We start from the raw sequence: 19,989 nt of genomic DNA on the forward strand, positions 1-19,989 counted from the left end.
TCCATTGTGTTCATTATTGCACAAATTTTTAGGGCATTTTTCCTTCTTTTGAACATGAGCTGGTCTTTTGAATTAAATCGAAACTAATTGACTTTTTTAAACCAGCAAGAAATCTCTAATGCAATTTTGAGCAGTGAATTCAAGCTTTCTTTATCGCGGCATCATGCAACAGCCTCTCCATAATACCTCAGACACCGACAAATAGACGTAACACCAGATGAGTTTTCATCTCACATTGAAAAACCGGATTTATTTTATAAAAATGCGCCATTAGTACAACTCAATGTGAAGAGTTTTGCCAAAATATTGCGCTCTACGGTGAATGTGAGTAGACTTAGGTAACTCTTCGCTACAGTGCAAAATGGTTACCCTGAAGAATTACAGAAGCATCGAAAGAAAATATATTCGTAGTCTTTTAACTTATAGAGTCAAAAAGGCGATGAAACCGTTCTAAAATTGTATCGAACAATCACTTTGCTTAGAAATAGAAATTTTGTCTGATTTTCGTACATACTCGTGTTTTTCTTGAGCACTACTCTAAGCTCAGTAACATCTCCGGGTCAAAGACTTGTGGGCGAATTTGTCGCGAGGAATAACACTTAATTACATTAAATAAGTTTTTTGGTACGTGTATTTTTGATTGATTGGAATGAAATGTTGTGTATATGTATTAGTGTTTCAATATAATGATGACGGTGCAGGTAGGTATGTGCGCTTTAGGGCGTCATCATAGTCTAATCAGCGCAGTGGTAACAACCCTAAGTAGGTGAAAACGGCACATGGATGACTTCATTCGGATTACTCAACAGGACACCAGCTTAATTTTATCTCTATTTATTCACAGGTGCAACACTCTTGGGTTGCACTACTGGTCGTCATGAAATATACGGCTTTCATAAATGTACATGGTTTATTTCAGATATTCAAGCACCGACTTCTTCCGCCGGATGTGACGAGCATGAAGAATCACTCCTCACCTTTCTCCTACACTCATTTCGAGAGTTGGCTGTCACTATTAAATTGGCAACAGGAAGCAGAGGGAACCATTTCGAAAACACTTCGTTGGTATAATATAGTGGCCTCGAGCGATTATTTCTATCTCAGTTTCGGGTGAACAATGCATGATCTCTATCAAAGCAAAAATATTGACTTATTGTTACATTCATGATTTTAAGCTGTTCCTATAAGATGTATTGCTCGCTCACTTACGCTTCGTTCTAATTGAGCAGCATCTCTCAGGTTCTCTGCTAATTCGTATTTGTACTCTTGTAATGTTTGCTACAGGTGTTAGTTTCATTCCAGTTTGTCTGGTTTGACCATGCGCACAAGTTCTTTTTAAATAACTAGATAATTTACATGTCCCAAGAAACTTGCTTTTTTATCATCTTTTTGATAGCAAAAAATTTTCAAAGACATACTTGAAGTATTTTTGGTTAGAATTCAAACGATGCATCCTACGAAAGTTCTACTCAAGAAGAACTTCCAGTGTACGTAAAATTTTGATAGTATTTTAGGGCGCACTATTTGTTCACTGAATGTATATAAAAGCTATTTCATTTTCAAAAGAATAACTACTTGTTGAAGGATACTGCATTGCCATAGGGGGGTAGTTGTTTCAAAATTTGGTGTCTGAAAATGTTTGTGTGTTAGTGTGTTCGTTGGCGAGAGTTTGTGTCTTGTGTATTATATGTAAAGAGAGTGATTGTTTGCTTCGATATTGTATGATTAATATATTACTCATATACAGAGATGAAGGAAAGAAAACGTCCCTCGCTTATATCGTCTAACGTGTTGTTGCCTGTTGAACCTCTATTCATGCTGGATTTTGCTATATTACTATTAGTACAGTTCCTCATTTTCATTGATAATAAATACATATTTGCTATAGATACAATTACAGAAAGAGTGGAAAAACTAAAATTTAAAGCTATCTGCCGAAAAACGTAGTTGTAAAGAAAAATTCTAGTTTTTACCATTTTTCCGGAAGAAAGAAATATAAACTAAAAAAAACAAATCGTGCTGGTCTGCTTTTAGCTGGATTCCAAATAAATATTTTATAAAATTCTCTAATCTCTGTAACTGAACTAAACTCAAAATCCTAGTGCCTTTACGATGATACATGATTAAACATTATATAACCAACGATAACAATGACGGGTGCTATGTACATTAGAAGATTCATAAATGTTTTGCTCTTGAACTGACTGAAATCCTCGTTCAACTTTTGCAGTTGCTGGTTGAGCCGGATATTCTCCTGGGTGAGATGAGTATACTTCTCCTTAAACGCAATAATTTCTTCCTCCCGCTGCACATCCGGATGGTTGATGAGTTCCAGCTCGTGCTCAATGCTACTTTCCAGCAGTGAGTCTCCCACCCGTTCCATTATGGCTCCATTAGGCTCTCCAGCCGAACTACCATGGGGTTTTGTCGTTTCTAACATTGCGCACATCGACTCATTGCAAATCAAACTCGTATTGCTATTTTTAGGACTACTGATTTCCTGACTATTGTAAGTCGCGAGATTATTTGTGCCAGAACTACTGCAATTTAGGCTTGTTTCAGAGTCATTTAACAGACGCTGGCCTACGAAAATCTCTGTCGTGTCGATGGTCTCCGTCTTTTCATCATCGTCCTCCTCTCCATCGTAATCATCATCCAAATCCATTACACTGTAGCCGATCGACAAATCATTCTCGTTCAGATCGGCAATAACAGCTTTGTCCTCTTCTATATCAGTTTGCGTGTCGACATCAACGAGTTCGATATGCTTGTGCACTTCTTCCAGTGCCACATCACTCCTTAGATGCTGCGGATGACCTTCTTTCCCCACAGCTTGATCGTGAAGGCTTTCCGCTGCCGTCGTTGATTCTTGTTCATGGTGCGCAGTCATTGCACTCAACTTGTCATTTTCATCATTTTTCTGCTTCAGCAGCTCTTTCTCCATGCGGTCCATCTCGTCCTGACATCGATCGTTCAAGGCCCGCAGCTCCTCCGCTTCGATTCGCAGCAAGGCTAAGTTCTCCGTTAGGCTTTCGCAAAGCTGTTGCTTCTTTTCCAGCTCTTCCGGCAGGGGGCGGCAATCCAGTTCTTGCTTCAGAGCCCATAGCTAAAAGTACAAAGTTAGTAAGCTTAAGTAAACAGTATTTTCTTAAAAGTAGAGAAAAACTAGTACAAAATTCTGAACCATGATAATGTGATGAATCTTTGACCTGTTCAAACCCTAACTTGACCTAAAATAGTAACTTACCTCTGTCTCCATTTCTTCGTATTTAGCTTTGGCCACCACGTTATTTTCACTCTTCCGATTATCCTCCTTGGATTTACTAACTTGTCGCAATAGGAGTGCAACTTCACTTTTGATGTGTTTCAGATTTCTTCGAAGCACATTTTGATTCAGTTCGCAAGAAATTTTCGTTCCTACAGAGAGTCGTTTTTGCTGCTGTTGATCCCTTATCGCACTGGTGGTGGTGCTCATCGTCGTTGTCACTATCGCGTTCGTATCGGTTGTGGACGGCGGCGGTTGCTGTGGGTCGTTTACGTTGTCGTCGTTGCTGATACTGTTCACGTTCTGATTGCCGTCGCATTCCTCACCGCTGTTGACCATAGCCTCCGATGCTGGATCGAGCGTCCCGTTATCGTTTGCACTAACTAAGCTACCGGGGTTGGCTGTCGTCGTGCTTGTTGCCGATGAAGACGTCACGCTGGCATTATCGTTTGGCTCGTTATATTCTACAAGTAAGAACAGTGGTTATTTTAATCATTAGAAAAAGAAACACAACTATAAAACACACCGCTCGCTTCTTTGTTATCCTTTTCCATGAAGATTGAAATATTTCTCTCCAACGTTAGAATTCGTTTCTGCAGTCGCATTACACTATCTTCCATATTGGCTTCCTTTTCATCGGAGTTTGCCTCAGTTTCCTTGACGAATAGAAACAAAAGTCATGAATCAACAGAACTTAAATAAAACGTAACAACTCACAGCATCATTACAAATGGCCTTAATAATATCTTCAGATCCTTCGAGTTTTTTAATATCAGATTTCAGCAGCCAATCAGAGACAGCTGAGTTATTGTACTCATGTTGCGGTTGCTGATCGTCCTCATCGGACGCATAAAACTACAATCAAACAAAAAAAATCAAACAAACTCCAACTATATTTCTAAAGTCATTTTTTCTCACCGCATAAAAACTAAGCTTCTCCTGCAGCTGGTTAATTTCGTGACTCAGACCAGCCACTTCTGATTCCTTCGCCTTGAGTAGCTCCTCGCTTGATGAAACTTTTTCGTCATATTGTCCCTGCAGAGCATCCAATCTGCCAGTTACTTCCTGCATTTGAATAGAACCACATTAGCTTTACACAAACGCATTTCGAGCAGCGTCACTTCTCTCACCTGCAACTGCAGCTGCGTCTTGTTGAGCTGTTCCCGCAGAAGTGAGCATTCGTCCTCACTGCTGCACAAGGCCTTCTCGATCGTGGCCAGCTTATGAGTGGCATCCAGTCGTTCCTGATGCACCTTCCATAGGGCTTCCTTTGCCGTGCTCTGATACTGACTTTTCTCATCCTGTAGCTTTAGCACCTCCTCCCGCAGTCTGTCGTCGGTCATGCTCTTCTGGAAGTATTGCAGCTTTTTCTCGAGCATATCGATTCGACTAAGCAGCCGGTCTTCGTCGATCATCGCTTGCCATCCGAGTGCGGAATTATGCCTGAATAAAGAATCGAACAAAATTACTGATAATCTATGGGTTGTGTTTAAAGAAATACATACTTTGTAGCCTCAACCATTTTCTGCAGGCTAGTCAGCTTCGTTTCCAGAATCTGTTCGCGCTGATTTGCCTCCTGAATGTACTGGTTGAGCCGGTAGAGATCAACCGGAGGTATTTTCGTGCTCTGGCCACCGACGCCGATCGATTGGCTTGCTTTCGTCTCCCGGCCATCCGGGAGAAACAGCTTCAGTGTCGCAACTATACAACCGTGCGTTTCGCGGCGCGTGTTCTCCATAACGTCGACGCCGAACTGTACGATGTCACCGGAGCTGACCTCGTACGGTTCCGACTCGGTGCTGGTCTGGCTGAGGCGGACATTATTGATGAAGGTACCGTTGCTGCTCCCGGTGTCCTGAAAGGTATCAATCGATATGTCGAATTAACGGATCGTGTTTAATGTCGATGTCGAGCCGAAATACTGACCTTGACGAAGAATTTGCCATCGCTGTACCACAGAACGGCGTGGTTCCGCGACAGTACTTTACAGTCAAAGATGGCATTATTCTCGGAAACGCGATTCCTCGCAACCGATCGACCAACTTTTACCTCTTGGTGTGGCTCGAGGGAGAGTGTTCGATTCTGTAAGATGAAAAGATGAAGTGTTATCGGTTGTGATTGATTTTAATCGCGTCACTCAAGATTATGCCGGCTTTAGCCAATAAATAAAAGGGGTCCGGACTCAGAATAGATTGGCACGTTCTCCAAATTATGCATAGATTTGTGCCTACTGGGGCATGAAATACATCTTATTCGCAATTCAAGAACCTTTCAATGAAATTTTAAAATATCTGTAATAGTGGATTGAGGATTGTGACGTAAATAACATTCGCTTGCTAAACATAACATATGTTTGCTGTGTCAGGCCGTTTGGCATACATTCGTTTAAAATAAGTCATTTGGCATAAAGTTAATAACATAATAGTCATTTGGCATAATGGTTAATTGACATAACGGTAATTGGGCAGAACTGTCATTTGGCACGAGAAGGAAAGCAGCGTAGCCACATTAGAAGGCGGCAGTTTTTTTATTTATGCGTCGATAGTGGTATTATGCCAAAACCATTATTCCAAACGATCATTTATGTCAAATGACTTCTATACCAAAGGTCATTATGCCAAATTGGGTACCATTTTTTCACTAAGTACTCAAATGGTTCTATAACATTCACCCGAAAGACATTTACCCAAATGATGTTCGCCCGAAAGCTATTAACTCGAACGGACCATTTACCCGAATTTTAAAAATCCGGATAGACCATAATATAAAATCAAATCCAACGGAAGGTAACATTACGCTTATAAGACCGTTTATCATTGTTTCAATTCCAGAAAAGGAAAACTAAATAACAAGACTAGTGTCCAACAAGCTTCTAGCTATCCTTAGATTTTGTTGTTTTGGTCAATTCATGAAATGTCGGATAATCGATTTTTCGGGATTTTTGCAAACGAAGAATTGTATATCGAATCGTGTTACCCATATCGGTGCCACTAAAATCAAACATGATCATACGCCCATCTTTATCATGCTCTATATCAACGCCGCCATTGCGTTCGCCCTTTTTACTCACAAATAAGGGATGATTCTTTTTCAAATAAGAGCAGTTCTTGGAATCTACATACCAAATAGCTTACGCGAGTAAAAAATTGATTGTGTTGATTCACTCGTTATCCCGGTTTACTCACACTTAGTGGTTGATTCCTTCTTTCAAACATGAGCAGTTCTGTTAATCAGCATGGCAAATAAGTTTGCAAGGAAACTTTTGATCCACTCGTTTGCCCGGTTGACTCAAACATTAGGGTTGATTCCTTCTTTCAAACAGCTCTTTGAATCTATATACCAAATAGCTCTCGCAAGCACACTGTTAATCCACTCCAAAGCTTAGCAGGACCATCAATAATGTGGAAGGCTGACATTATAAATGGAACGCTTTCTATAGCGTGTTGAAGTAACTGCAACTCGAAGAGAGAAACGTTAGTATGGACGTTTTACATACACTGCAAGCGAAACCAACAGATCTAAAAAGCTCACAAAGGCCTAAAACACTTCTGAGTATAAGAGTCAAGGAAGGGAAGGTGGACAACGATAGCAGGGGGAGAAAATTATCAACTTTCAGTTTCAGTTAGGGGTTTCTCCAGACGATTTCGTAGTACGGCTCAGATGTGGATCGGCAACATTTCGAGTTGTGCGCATGATGTTCGTGCTGTAGGTCCCGTGTTTGTTGGCTCATTCGACAGAGATCTTTTGTGTCACCTTAGAGTCGCATCCATCCATCGTGTATGGTACAGGTGAAAGAGGGCGCTTCTGAGAATGCTAAGAAAATAAGAAGAGGCAGTTAACTTTGTATATTGAGGGTTTTTACGAAGGTGTATATAAGGGACACCTAGAGGAGATCGCGGCTTGCCAGCACATCTCGAACCGGGACGTTGGTTGGTCTTCCTCGGGCTCGCAGGGTATCCATTAGCCGAGACCTGGCGCAAATGTACTCGGTGCACGCCCACACAATGTGCTCGATGTCGTGATAGCCATCGCCACAAGCGCAGATACCACTATCCACGAGCCCAATACGCCGGAGATGTGCATCCAGCGTGTAATGGTTTGCCATGAGTCGGGACATCACACGAATGAAGTCACGACCCACATCCATCTCATTGAACCAAGGTTTCGACGATACCTAAGGGACTATCGAATGTAGCCACCTTCCTAGTTCACCATTGCTCCACGAAGTTTGACAACTTTCGAGGGTTCTCGGATGAGTAATATTGAAAAATTCGTGGAAGCAAATTGATCTATCATAAACGTCACCTTCTAGGGCACCAACACCAAGGTAGTCTGGAAAGATTTGTCAGATAAAGCACTCAGTAGCTCCCGTATTTTCCCCAAAAAATACGAGGAGTGCTTTCCATGTTTCATCGAGCGAATAGCGTCAATAGAACTCAGACTATCCGAGACGAGTGGTAATGGTCTGCGGGTAATGTGTCAATGACTCCAAGGGTATACTGAATAGCAGCTATCTGCGGTGTAAACTGAAGCGGGGTCACTGAGTTTGTAGGAGGCGATGATTTTGATTGAAAATACCGAAGCCAGTGGACCCTTCAAGGTTCGATCCGTCAGTATAAAACATCTTAGAACAGTCGACTTCTCGGAATTTATTATAAAAAAATGTTTGGAACCACTTGTGGGCGTATGTGGTCCGGAATTTCACAAATCTCGTCTTTCATGGATGTGTCGAAGAAAACGGTAGATTCAGAAGAATTTATGAAATGCGCACGGCTGGGATTGTAAGAAGAAGGATTAATATTCTGCACCATGTAGTCAAAGTACAGGGACATAAAACGGGTCTGAGAATTGAGCTCAACAAGCCTTTCGAAATTTTCAATCACCACCGGGTTCAAGGTATCGCATCGAATGAGCAATCGATATGAGAGTTCCCAAAATCGATTTTTCAGCGGGAGAACGCCCGACAGGACTTCGAGACTCATCGTATGGTCGACTGCATGCACCCTAAGCCGATACGCAAACAACGATACTGAATTCTTTCGAGTTTGATAATATGTATGTTCGCGGCAGAACGAAAGCAGAAGCATCCGTATTCCATTACCGACAGTATCGTTGTTTGATACAACCTAATTAGGTCTCCTGGGTGGGAACTCCACCATGTTCTGGTTATTGTACGAAGAAAGTTGATCCTTTGTTGGTATGTCTGTTTCAGATACCCAATATGGCATCCCCAAGTACTTTTCGAGTCGAACCAGACTCCTAGATATTTTACTGTGAAGACCTGAGCGATAGTTTGACCCATTAATAGAAGCTGTAGTTGTGCTGGTTCACGCTTCCTAGAAAATACAACTAGCTCAGTTTTCTCCGTGCAGAATTCGATACCCAGCCTAATGGCCCAAGCAGACAAATTGTCCAAGTTATTCTGCAGTGGTCCTTGTAGATCGACAGCTTTGGGTCCCGATACAGAAACCACGCCATCTTCTGCAAGTTTCCTTAACGTGCAGGAATTGTCAAGACATTCATCGATGACAGGGGGCTTAGACATGAGCCCTGGGGAAGGCCCATGTAGCCAAATCGTGATGTCGATAAGTCACCATGCGAAAAATGCATGTGCTATTCCGACAACAATTTTAGTAAAAAGTTGTTTAAAGTCGCTGAAAGACCATGCTGGTGCAGCTTCTCTGAAAGAATGTTGATAGAAACTGAATCAAACGCCCCTTAATATCTAGGAACACTGAGGCCATCTGCGCTTTGCTATCATTGGCCAATTGAATTTCGATTGAGAGCAACGCAAGACAATCAACTTCCGGATGCAGGATAGCATTGCGATCGGTGGATACGAATTGTGGTCGGAGGCTGGTTTTCCTGGTTTGTGTATGGCGATGACCTTCACTTGCCTCCAATCGTGTGGGACAATGTTAGCCTCAAGAAACTTATTAAATAAGTTCAACAAGCGTCTCTTGGCAGAGTCAGGCAGATTCTTCAACAAGTTGAATTTGATTCTGTCTGGCCCTGGAGCTTTATTGTTACACGACAAGATAGCAGGTGAGAACTCCACCATCGAAAAGGTGTTTCGTTCGCGTTATCGTGAGGGGACGCGGTGCGGTAGATCTTCTGTGCCGGGGCGGAATCCGGACAAACCTTCTTGGCGAAATCGAATATCCAACGGTTTGAATATTCCACGCTCTCATTAGTACTGTTTCGGTTTCGCAAACGCCGGGCCGTCCCCCAAAGAGTGCTCATCGATGTTTCTCTCGTTAATCCGTCGACAAACCGGCGCCAATAACCGCGTTTCTTGGCTTTCATCAAAATCTTCATTCGCTTGTCTAACGTCGCGTACTGTCGAAAACTAGCGGGTAACCCGTCGTTCCGGAAGTACTATTATCCCACCAGAGATTGGGAGAACGTTTTTGTATGTTCGCGCCGGGTACTGGCTTAGTCTGAGCTTGATTCGCGCTGTCGAGAATCAAGCCAGCCAAAAAGATATACTCTTCCTATAGGAGAAAGTTCTTGAGTAGATTCGATGTTGTCGGATATCGCGGCAGCAATATTATATACGATATTTCGTGTGAGGTCATACAAAATATTGATTGCTTCCAATGGCCTTTAGCCGTTATTGATTGAGACTGCGATCGGCAGATGGTCGCTACCGTGGGGATCAGGGATTACCTTCCACGCGCAATCCTACTGTAGCGAGGTCGTGAAAAGGGATAAATCTAATGCGCTTGGGCGCGCTAGTGGGGGAGGAATCCGTGTCATTTCACCCGTGTTTAGAATTGTCATATTGAAGTTGTCGCAAATATTGTGAATTAAAGAGGAACGGTTATCATCATAAAGGCAACCTCATTCCGTACCGCGAGAGTTAAAGTCTACTAAAACTAGTCGTGGTGCAGGCAGGGGAGGTTAATTTTGTAGAAGGAATAGCACTTTTTGATCACCAAAAGCACTCCTCCATAGGGGGTGTCTCGATCCAGGCGAATAATATTAAAATCGTGGAAGTTGAGATCTATATCTGAAGTTACTTAAGTTTCACATAATGCAAATGCATCGCAGCTCGAACTATTTATTAAAATTTTGAAGGAATCAATTTTCGGGATGATACTTCTGCAATTCCACTGTAGAACAGTGATCAAATCCGTGACCTCGTTTGATGAGTCAGCCATCGAATGATACAATCGCTGAAAGGAGGGGCCATTTAGCAGTCAACTACTTCAAAAATGTTCTTATTGTAGGGAGAAAAGCTAACATAAGATTTTTAATAGGATCAGTTATATTGAAAGTTTTTATTATGCAGTCCACTATGTCCGAGAGTTTGATAATTCCAGTGCTGTGATTATTCTCGAACTAAAACAAAGGAACACTTGGGATTTTTGATGTTCCTGGAAGTGTTAGGAACTCCTTCTCTGAGCTTAATCCTCCGAGACCGTTGCAACACTTCCAATAGATGTGACTTTCGGAGCCCCGTCAAGGGATACCTTCTGGCCTTTACAAGGAACTTTAGGAGAAGAAAGGTTCCTCCTCTTCCTATAACTTCTAGGCGCCCTAGTAGATGTTCCCTCTTGTGGGTCATCAGCCTCGCCCTCGTCAGGAGGCAAGTGAGCATAGATGTTTGTTGAGAATGGTGGCGTAGCTTTCTCTAGCATTTTTGCGAAAAATCGTTCAGATCGTCCCGCAAGGGAACGTTTTGGTTAATCCCCGCGTAGTTTGTACGCGGGGCATGCCGAGATATCATGCAAATTCTCTGCACAGTAAGGACACTTCTCAGAATTCTTACTGCACGAATCATCCACATGATTCTCACCGCATTCCCAATTGTTTACACTTTGTGCAATTGATGACCCGCGGTACAAACAGACACACAGGCGAACGAACCATGTGCAAGAGGACGTAATTTGGCAAAGCGGTGCCAGCAAAGGTCACCCGATAAGATTTTGATTGGGGGTACGTTTTTGAACCATCCCCCGTAACTACTACTGAGTGCAAACGCTTGCACTCAAGTATTTTTTTTTCACTGGCCGAAGCAAGCGGTCTCTAAAACGGCCAACCCCGTACTGCAGCAGATCCTCGCATGTCAAACTCTCATCGATGATAACGCCTTCAGACTGTACTTTTACAGCTGGAATATACACGTAATAGTCCTTCGTAAAGCGCTCGCAGCAAGCAATATCGTTTGCCTGCTTTGAGCTATTCAACACGACCATCAGCCTGTCTGAGCGGACCTTTATTATTTCGGTCACAATCGTTTCGTCAGGTCTTTCGAAATCTGTAATAGATTCAGCAATTTTGTTTTGGGCCGAAAGAAGACCACAAAGAGATCGGTCGAGAGCTCGGGATATTGTTTGGGTCGGGGGAGAGCCTAAGGAGTCGACTCGATCTCCATTTGGCCATCCGGGGAGGGAGCCATCGACACCGTCAACGCACGGGGTCAGCACCCGCGCAGACGGGATAAAGCCGTAAATGTATCAAAAAAGGTAGATTTCACTTATCTGTATATTTGTTTCCCACGACGCACCAGTCCAGCTTATATTGTTCAATCCTCACTTTGCGAACAAAAGGCTGAGGAATGCGGCCCAACACACGCACAAGACAAGATAAAAGTCCAAAACTTCGAAGAGGCAGAGAATGTGCAAGAAAACCTTGAACGCGGATTAGCACTGTTCTTTGTTGCACGGACCGGAAACAAAACACTTGTATCTCGATCGAGCGATGCGTAGAGACTGTCATACCATTTTGTTGTAAGCTACTAAGACGGGGTTAAGTAGCTTTCCAACATAGAAGTTTCCTTCATGGAAATACGGTTCTTAAACCTATGGAATATTTTCCTTCTTGCAAAAAGTGAAATAGATTCATACGTTTATGCTGAAAAATCATTTGTGCTACTCTGACCATGGTCGATGAAAGCATTGCACATTCCATCGCCGGCACTTATTATACAGCAACTAGAAGATACCAAACACTTTGGCTTATAATCGCCTATAGCGAACCCCGAAATGGGCATTAGTGGCATGACCATCATTTATATCCCACGATTTGCGAAGAAACAAACGTTCACTGTGTAAGAGATTCGCTTAACACAGCAAGGATAATACCCACGACACTCCGTGCGCGACCGGCGTATTTTAGTCCCCACGATCAGCACGGAGAAACACCTTGACTTGAGGACTTCTGTTTTCAGTCGCCTCGTACGACATGGGAGCAGGAACCCAGTGAATCATATCCTGGCTGAGATATTTTAACCCGCCGGATGCCACACGACCTCTAGGCTGATTTTGTCCGGAGAAAGACAATAGACTTTTATCAACCTTCTAGTGAACCACAGCTATTAAGAGTCCACTCTTGCGACATGAGAACAAAAACGCAGTTGGTCAATTGTTTGCTGAAATACTTCGAGAGATTTCAGCCGCCGGATACCACACGGCATTAACATGTGGACATTGCTTTCTAGTATTTTTCTTGTTTTAGCTGAGCTATAAGACATTTCTGCAAGATTTTAGAAAACCGGCGCCAGTTAATTTTTGACAGCTTTTTGAAGCGCATAGTTGCAGTGCTTATTGCATAAATTGATCATTGGATCTTCATCCGGTTCTTTTCGTTTTTCCAAAAAATAGTTGTTTTATGGCATATACTGCATCAGTAAAATCATCCATTAAATTAAACTAAAACTACATCGTGAAATCCCCAAAAGTAAGTTACTAATTGGTGCAATTATTTTTTAGATAGGTGTCTATTATACACTTTTACTAAGCACGATTGTCTAATGCCACAATAAAAACGACGCCCGCGAATGTCCGCGGTGACACTATACTCATCCATAATTCATATATAATTCTGATGTTTTGTTCCGCAGGAGAAAGAGAAACTAATTCTTAGTAAAATTTAATGCAAGAAACCAATGCTTTGCACAATATTTCCAAATGATTAGTGTAAAAAAAGAAACACGTGCCACCAACCCTACTTAAAACGCATGTATGCTTAAATCTTCCCCTTATTAGTACAATACTTACATTGAACGGATGTGAATTTTGGCGACAGATGAGCACCGCTTTCGCCAATCCGGTATGATTATTATTGTTTGCGATATTCACACCGTTACTGCTGCTATTGTTGCTGTTGCTAGTGCTGAGAAGGATGCTGTTGTTGTTGTTATTGTGATGTAGCAGCGTGTTATTGTTGCTGATGTTCAATGTTTGATTTTGCTGCTGCGGTTGGATTGCCGTGTCATGAATCAGTGTCGTCGTCGTGGAATTGTTGTTGCTCACTACAGGAGTTTGCATTCTTACTCCTGGCACTTTCAGGAAGGATAAGTAATCATCTCTGTTATTTATAATCACCATGACCTGAAACAAAAGAGAGGGAAACGTAGAGAGAAAAGCTCGATTAGAAAGTTGTCGAAAGCAACACTAAATACCACTGACAAATCATTTTAACAGGTTGAAAAACTATGCTCATGAACAAGTATACGATCAGATCCATTGCCGGGTTGGCCTGATCCAAACGGTTACTGGAGCGGTAATCGATCCCAATAGGTGTGGTATGTGGTATCAGATCCCTCCGGCCCGCTATTCGTTGAAAGTCTGTTTGGTGGTGCGGGCGAAGGATACATTGATCTCTGCGATTAATTACCTCACACAACACAACTTGTTCGTTTTCATGTTCAATGGTTCTTTTTTTAAGTTCAGAAACAGTGCTCACGTTATTTCGTGCAGTTCTGAGATGAGATGAATTAAAATAAAATTGAGTTAACTGTATGCCCGTTTATAATCGGCTGACAGTGGTTTCGGCAATTTTACCCATATGGGTTGGAAGCATGAGTGATTGTTTACGTGTTCGACACAAGCAGGTCGAATGTAGTCATAAATGAAACAGTATCGATAAAATAGAATACTAAAAATATTTAACATCGTTCAAGTTTGGTTATTGCTGGATAAATTTATACAACTTATTGTTGAGTCCAACTTTCAATTTAAGAATGTCTTTGTTCACGGTTTCTTTTACGGTTGCCCTTAGATCTTTGTATAATATAGTAACTAAAATCAAAATAATTGGTGTGACTCTAATTGTTCCTTATATTCTATTAACAAGAAATTCGAATATGACGTATCAGGAATCATCATGTTTGATGGTAATAAAATGTCAGAAATGTACTCATGTCAATATTATTGAAGGAAATATTGCTAATGCATCAGTAGAAAAGTATTTTCACATTTGAAGACTGGCTTACTTCCAGACCTCCTAAATTCAATTAGTAATCTGCCTTAGATCATATTTTACTCCACAAATACGGATTAAACCGCACATCGTCCGCTAAAAATATACGCTCCACTATTATCTGAAACATAAATCAACGAAAATCACATCTGGCTAAACTCAAGCAACAAACACACCCAAGCTGATAGTAGTATTGTGCTGCTGACTGATTCAACCTACCGCAAAAAAATACACCCGGAATTTAAGTTACATCAACAACAGTGTCACTCATCAACCAGAATGGCCCCCCATTCGGCGGTTGAGGGTGGTCTTCCCGGTTGTCTGCCTGCCTCGGCTGATGCGCACAGAGTGACGATTTTTAGCAGAGTTCACATCGGCACCAGTATAAACCAAACACGTACTGTACTGGTTGAAAGGGGGATCTTTGCATCTTGCCGGTAGAACAACATCCCATCAATCAACCACCAGTGAACGCGAAAGTAACGCCGTAGCGTTAGTCGTAAGGGTGATAATGGAACGGTTTTACCGCATCGCGTATATATGAAATGACAGCGATTGGGGCATCAGCTGTTCGCACTCCCTCTTCCCCCTATCACTACCGGAGAACACGATAAGGTGATCCAAATCAACGACAGACGATTCGGCGCTTTTCTTCAGCTTTGGTTTTGCAGCTGAAATAAGATAACAATTATGCGAATGGCGGAGAACTTTGCGCTGACAAATGCCACTATAATTCAAAGTAAGGCAAGATGACCGAAAAACATGTATGTGAAATTTAAAGCTTTGCTTGTGTGCAAAACATAGAAAACTTAATCATTGTTGTATGGTTGTTGTGTCAACCAGTATTCACTTTTCACAGATTTTGACCTATTAACGACGAAAAAAAGCTTAGGTGTGCTAAGACCGAATTTCGCATTTCGTAAAATAGAAGAAAAATTTGTAATGTAATGTCTCTGTGTTCTTTTCTTTCTTGTAAGTCATAATCAGTTTTCTGGGCGTCTGAAGATTTGATTACCAATTTTAAAAATAGCTACCACGTGGGATCATACTATTAAAAGAATAGTCATAAAGAACAATCTTGAAAAATACACTATATAGAATTGGCGCCTTGAGCAAATGCTGAGAATGTGCCAAGTATACATCGACAGCAAGTACACCTTCACTTCATTGAGCGTACGTAGGGTAATATGCCAATTCTTGTCCTATCAGAGAGAGAGAGAGCCGCACTATTTTTTGAACAACTTTTAAATGAAGCTTTCTCAGAATAAAAGCTAACAACTGGTAATGAATAGTTTCACATCAAATCATTGCATTGTCACGAGCCGAATTTTTTTGTGAAGATGAAAATCAGCAATCAGTTAAATAACTTAAAGTAATTGATTACCCATACGTGAAATTGTATTAGAATAATTTTACGTTCTAGTTTGGCCGCACTGCTGATTCTTTCCTGTGTGTTGGATGTAGCATGATTGTTTCTATTGTGGTAGTGTATCTGAAGCACACATGGCGAAAAATGGAACTGTCGTATTCCTAAATCAGGTATTATTCTACTAAACTAAACCTACTCTAGCTTTTACCATTTTATTTTAATATGAATTATTCATACATGGATTCTCCGGCAAAAGGTACGTATCAGTGCAATGTTTAATATAATTGTGGCGGAATAACGAGACATGAGGCGGTAATTGACCGGTTGCATTTGTGGTTTTGCTAAACGCCGATGGGCCTCGTTTCGGTTCACTGTGTGAATGAGGTGAATTAGCAGATATTTCAAGAAGCTAATTTCATTTTAACCAAATAAACCAAAACTGAATAAATATGTGCATAACTAATGAAGAATATAACTTGCACTTTTTCTTGCACGCGTTTTCAGCCACATAGACATAACCGTTGTCTTATATGCTTGGTTAGAAGCCACGAAGTGCGAAATAGGGTCATTATATGCTCTACTGTCATAATAGGCACATTATCCTATCGAAACGTCACATGATTAATTCACAAAAAATTTCAAAATGGTGCATTTATTTATAATATGGAATGAAACATTACAAAAATAATAATTATCACTAAATCCCCATATCAGTGTTAAACTGTCCTAACAAATTAGATGTTCGTAAAAAATGTAATTTAAAAAAAACACAACGAAAGCAATAAGATTACTCCGAATAATGTAGGATCTCCGTAGGTTTCGGATAAATTCTCTGTATTTAGTAACATTTTCCGTGTGCGCATTTCCTTTTTTTCGGGAGCTGTAGAGCTGGGTTCTCGAAAGGGTTCCCCGTCAGAATCACTCGCTACAATTGCAGACGGGACGGGAAATGGCACCCACTAAAACAATGCTTAAGGCCAACTGCAACGGGCCATGATTCTGATTGTAATTTTGAGTGTACGGTTCGGATTTGCGGGCATAGGGACTTTACGATCGCGCGGAAATGAGCGTTTATTTGTGGGCGCTTAAAACCGTGTTAATCAGACTATAAGTTCTATAGCGTTCACTAAATCATCGGGACGTTTTTGTGTTTGCGAAATCTTGGGCGTGCTTGTGCATGATCGCGATTGCATGTTCGTTTTTGTGTATCATCGTGATGGGCTGTAAGTTAATGTGTTTGATCGTATGGGTGTTTGCATGTCGCGCGAGCGTTTGTATGTCGCGTGTGCTAGCGTGTATGTAACTTCGCGTGTGCTTCAAATTTATAACCATGTGACCGTTCGCATATAAGCGTGTTCTTGGATGATCGCGCGGACCGTGAATCCAAATTTCAATGTGCGATTCAAATGCTACAAGAAAGTGAGTTCTCCCAAAACACTAGTTCTCGGTCAGGTCGTCATGGAACGTGTTGTCTAGTGGATATGAACGTTATTTTTCTGATTTGTCGAATTGTAGGCATGAACCCTTGAAACTGCGTTTGTAAATTTATAAGTGATAAAACGTTCACTTAGTCACCGGGGTGTTTGTGAGATTGCGGGTGTAGGTGTGTGTGTGTGTGAAAGATCGCGAAGGGCTCGAGCGTTTGTATGTTAACGTGTTTGTCGCCTGTGCTAGCGTGGATATATAACTTCGCGTGTCTAAATTCGATTTTATAACCGTGTGGCCATTCGCATATTCATGTGTATTCTCGAATGATCGCACGCGGTCCATGAGACCGATACTTAGATATTTGTTAGTGTATGGTTCAGAAACTTGAAGAGTCATTTTCCCCATGTCACTAGAGTTCTCAGTCATGATGCCATGGGACGTGTTGTTTAGTAGATATGAGCGTCATTTTTTGATTGGTCCAACTGAAGCCATGAACCTATGCTACTAGAGCCGAAGGTGGGGGCTTTCAAATGTGGGCGATGCATGATTGTGCGAACACATGCATTTACATTTAAGAGACCGAAAATAAAAGTCGCAAGGATAAAACATACTTTGTAGAACCCACTCCAGATGCATATAAAAATCGAATATAAACATCAAGCGTTAAAATCGGATAGAGATCCTTGAGCATGAGAATCGCTTAGAATATTCTCACCCGAAAAAGTCTGCAAGGATGAACATCCAGTGTAATTCGCTCACGGGAAATTCCGTACGTTACATTCAAGATTAAAAGTTATATAACGAAAAGTCCTTTTTAAGAACCGGATATACTTTTTACGTTTTTAATTATGTAGAACATAATCGAAAAGCTCCTGGCCGATTTTTAAACTTGAAGTTTAAATCCAATTTTCACATTCTAATATATTTACAACGGGTTTTACGAAGCATTTTCTGTTCCTGCGACTTTAATTTCGGTCCATTCCATATTTCAACTTGTTTCATATAATACTGGGAACAATAGTCATTGTTACTCAAACTAGTGAAAATTAGAATAATCGTATGATGTCCAAACTACTTTTATTCTGCTTGTTACTCATTTTAGGGGTTGCTATAGTTTTAGCGAAATGAGGTAGGTATTTATACCAAATTTAGAAAATACCTATTTAGTTCGGTGAAAACTAAAAGTGAGTAATATCCAGAAAGCGAGTGGCCTTGACATTCGTCATTAGTATGAACCGTAATCAGAACTCTCACAAATCGCAATCCGAATTCTTTTGGCATCAACTACATCAGCAACAGTAGAAAAAATGTTTAGTACGTTTAGGTGGATTCACAGTAAGAAACGCAATCGACTTAGCCCAAAACGTGTTGAAAAGTTTTATCACTTATTCAACCACAATATTTGTAAAGAAATGTTGGATCACCGCTATAGCAATGATTCAATCGAGGAAAACCATTCAGAATTTATATACATGCAAAACTTGATGACAACAATGCTCATAAATAAAATAAAAGTGCTTGGATAACAATACATTAATTTTCAATTACTAATATATCACAAAATTGCAAAAAACCCAATCTTCCCACGAAAAAAACGTTTTAACCGGGAAAAAACCTTGGGTTTTTTTCCACAAAATTATAAAAAACCGATTTGGTACATCACTGATGATATGTGATCATAAAAGGACAATTTCCTATCTAGCATGACCCCGAGATCTTTGATGAAGGTTTCCCGTTTCAAGTCCTGGATCCTAGCAGCGAATAATGGAATATGATTGAGTTCCGTTTACGAGTGAAGGTGATAATAGAGCACTTTGATGCGTTCAGCACCATTTTGTTCAATTGGCTCCAGCGAAGATATCGAGCTGTTGTTGCAGAAACTGGGCCTTATTTAGATTTCAAATTCTTAAGTATAATTTAACATCATCGGCGTAAGAAAGCTTTAAGCATTTCAAAGAGAGATTGACGGCATTGATGCAAATTAGAAATAGGAGAGGTCGAAGGTGACTTCCCTGTGGTACACCAGAGGTAACGGCTATTGTTTCAGAGATACTATCTCCTATTTTCACTGACATTTCACAGCCAACGAGATACGAGTTTAGCCAGTCGAGTAACATTCCGTGGAAATCGAGACGTTTGAGTTTCGCTATTGCAATTTCGTGATTAATCTCGTGATCTCTTGGACTATGTAGGAAGTATAACAAACAATTGGTGTTTGTTGAACGCTTGAGAAAGAACCCGTTAGACGATGCACATAAAACTGCAATGCCGCGACAGTTCGAGATGATACGCTTGCCTCCTTTTTTGTACACTGGGAAAAGATACGCCTTCTTTCAGATTTCTGAAATTGTCCTGTAGATAGCAAGAGGTTGAATATAGTTGCCAATGGAGACACAACATTAGTTGCACAATTTTTCAAAATGATCGATGGAATGCCATCTGGGCCGGGATTGAATGAGCATTTCAGGAGTGAGCAGGCTTCAGTGTTTGTAGGTCCGCACTTAAAACCGCCTTTCTGGGTTTATAAGTACTAAAACGTTCACTTAATCACTGGGGTGCTTCCATATTAGCGAGATTGCGGGCGTAGTGGTGCGTGGACGAAACTCAAGCGTTTCTATGTTAACGTGTTTATCGCCTTTGCTGGCGTGTGTTCATTCAAGAGCACACACAAATATTCGAATGGTCACACAATTATAAAAAGAAATATATTCACGCGAAG

General features: G+C 41.1%; 1 protein-coding gene across 2 annotated transcripts in view; it reads right to left on the minus strand.

Moving 5' to 3' along the window:
- Window positions 1–818: 818 nt before the first annotated feature.
- Window positions 819–19,989, minus strand: part of LOC131688099 (sarcolemmal membrane-associated protein) — a 73,915-nt gene continuing 54,744 nt past the window's right edge. For both annotated transcript variants that reach the window (XM_058972252.1, XM_058972251.1), the window contains exons 2-10: window positions 13,270–13,602; window positions 5,192–5,347; window positions 4,771–5,120; window positions 4,396–4,708; window positions 4,184–4,330; window positions 3,983–4,120; window positions 3,792–3,921; window positions 3,248–3,729; window positions 819–3,106 (exon numbers count right to left, since the gene is read on the minus strand). In XM_058972252.1, coding sequence (XP_058828235.1) covers window positions 2,108–3,106; window positions 3,248–3,729; window positions 3,792–3,921; window positions 3,983–4,120; window positions 4,184–4,330; window positions 4,396–4,708; window positions 4,771–5,120; window positions 5,192–5,347; window positions 13,270–13,599 — 3,045 coding nt within the window. In that variant the 5' untranslated portion in view covers window positions 13,600–13,602 and the 3' untranslated portion in view covers window positions 819–2,107. The remainder of the gene's footprint in view (window positions 3,107–3,247; window positions 3,730–3,791; window positions 3,922–3,982; window positions 4,121–4,183; window positions 4,331–4,395; window positions 4,709–4,770; window positions 5,121–5,191; window positions 5,348–13,269; window positions 13,603–19,989) is intronic.

This window comes from Topomyia yanbarensis, chromosome 3 (assembly GCF_030247195.1).
Source record: "Topomyia yanbarensis strain Yona2022 chromosome 3, ASM3024719v1, whole genome shotgun sequence".
NCBI classification, from domain to species: domain Eukaryota; kingdom Metazoa; phylum Arthropoda; class Insecta; order Diptera; family Culicidae; genus Topomyia; species Topomyia yanbarensis.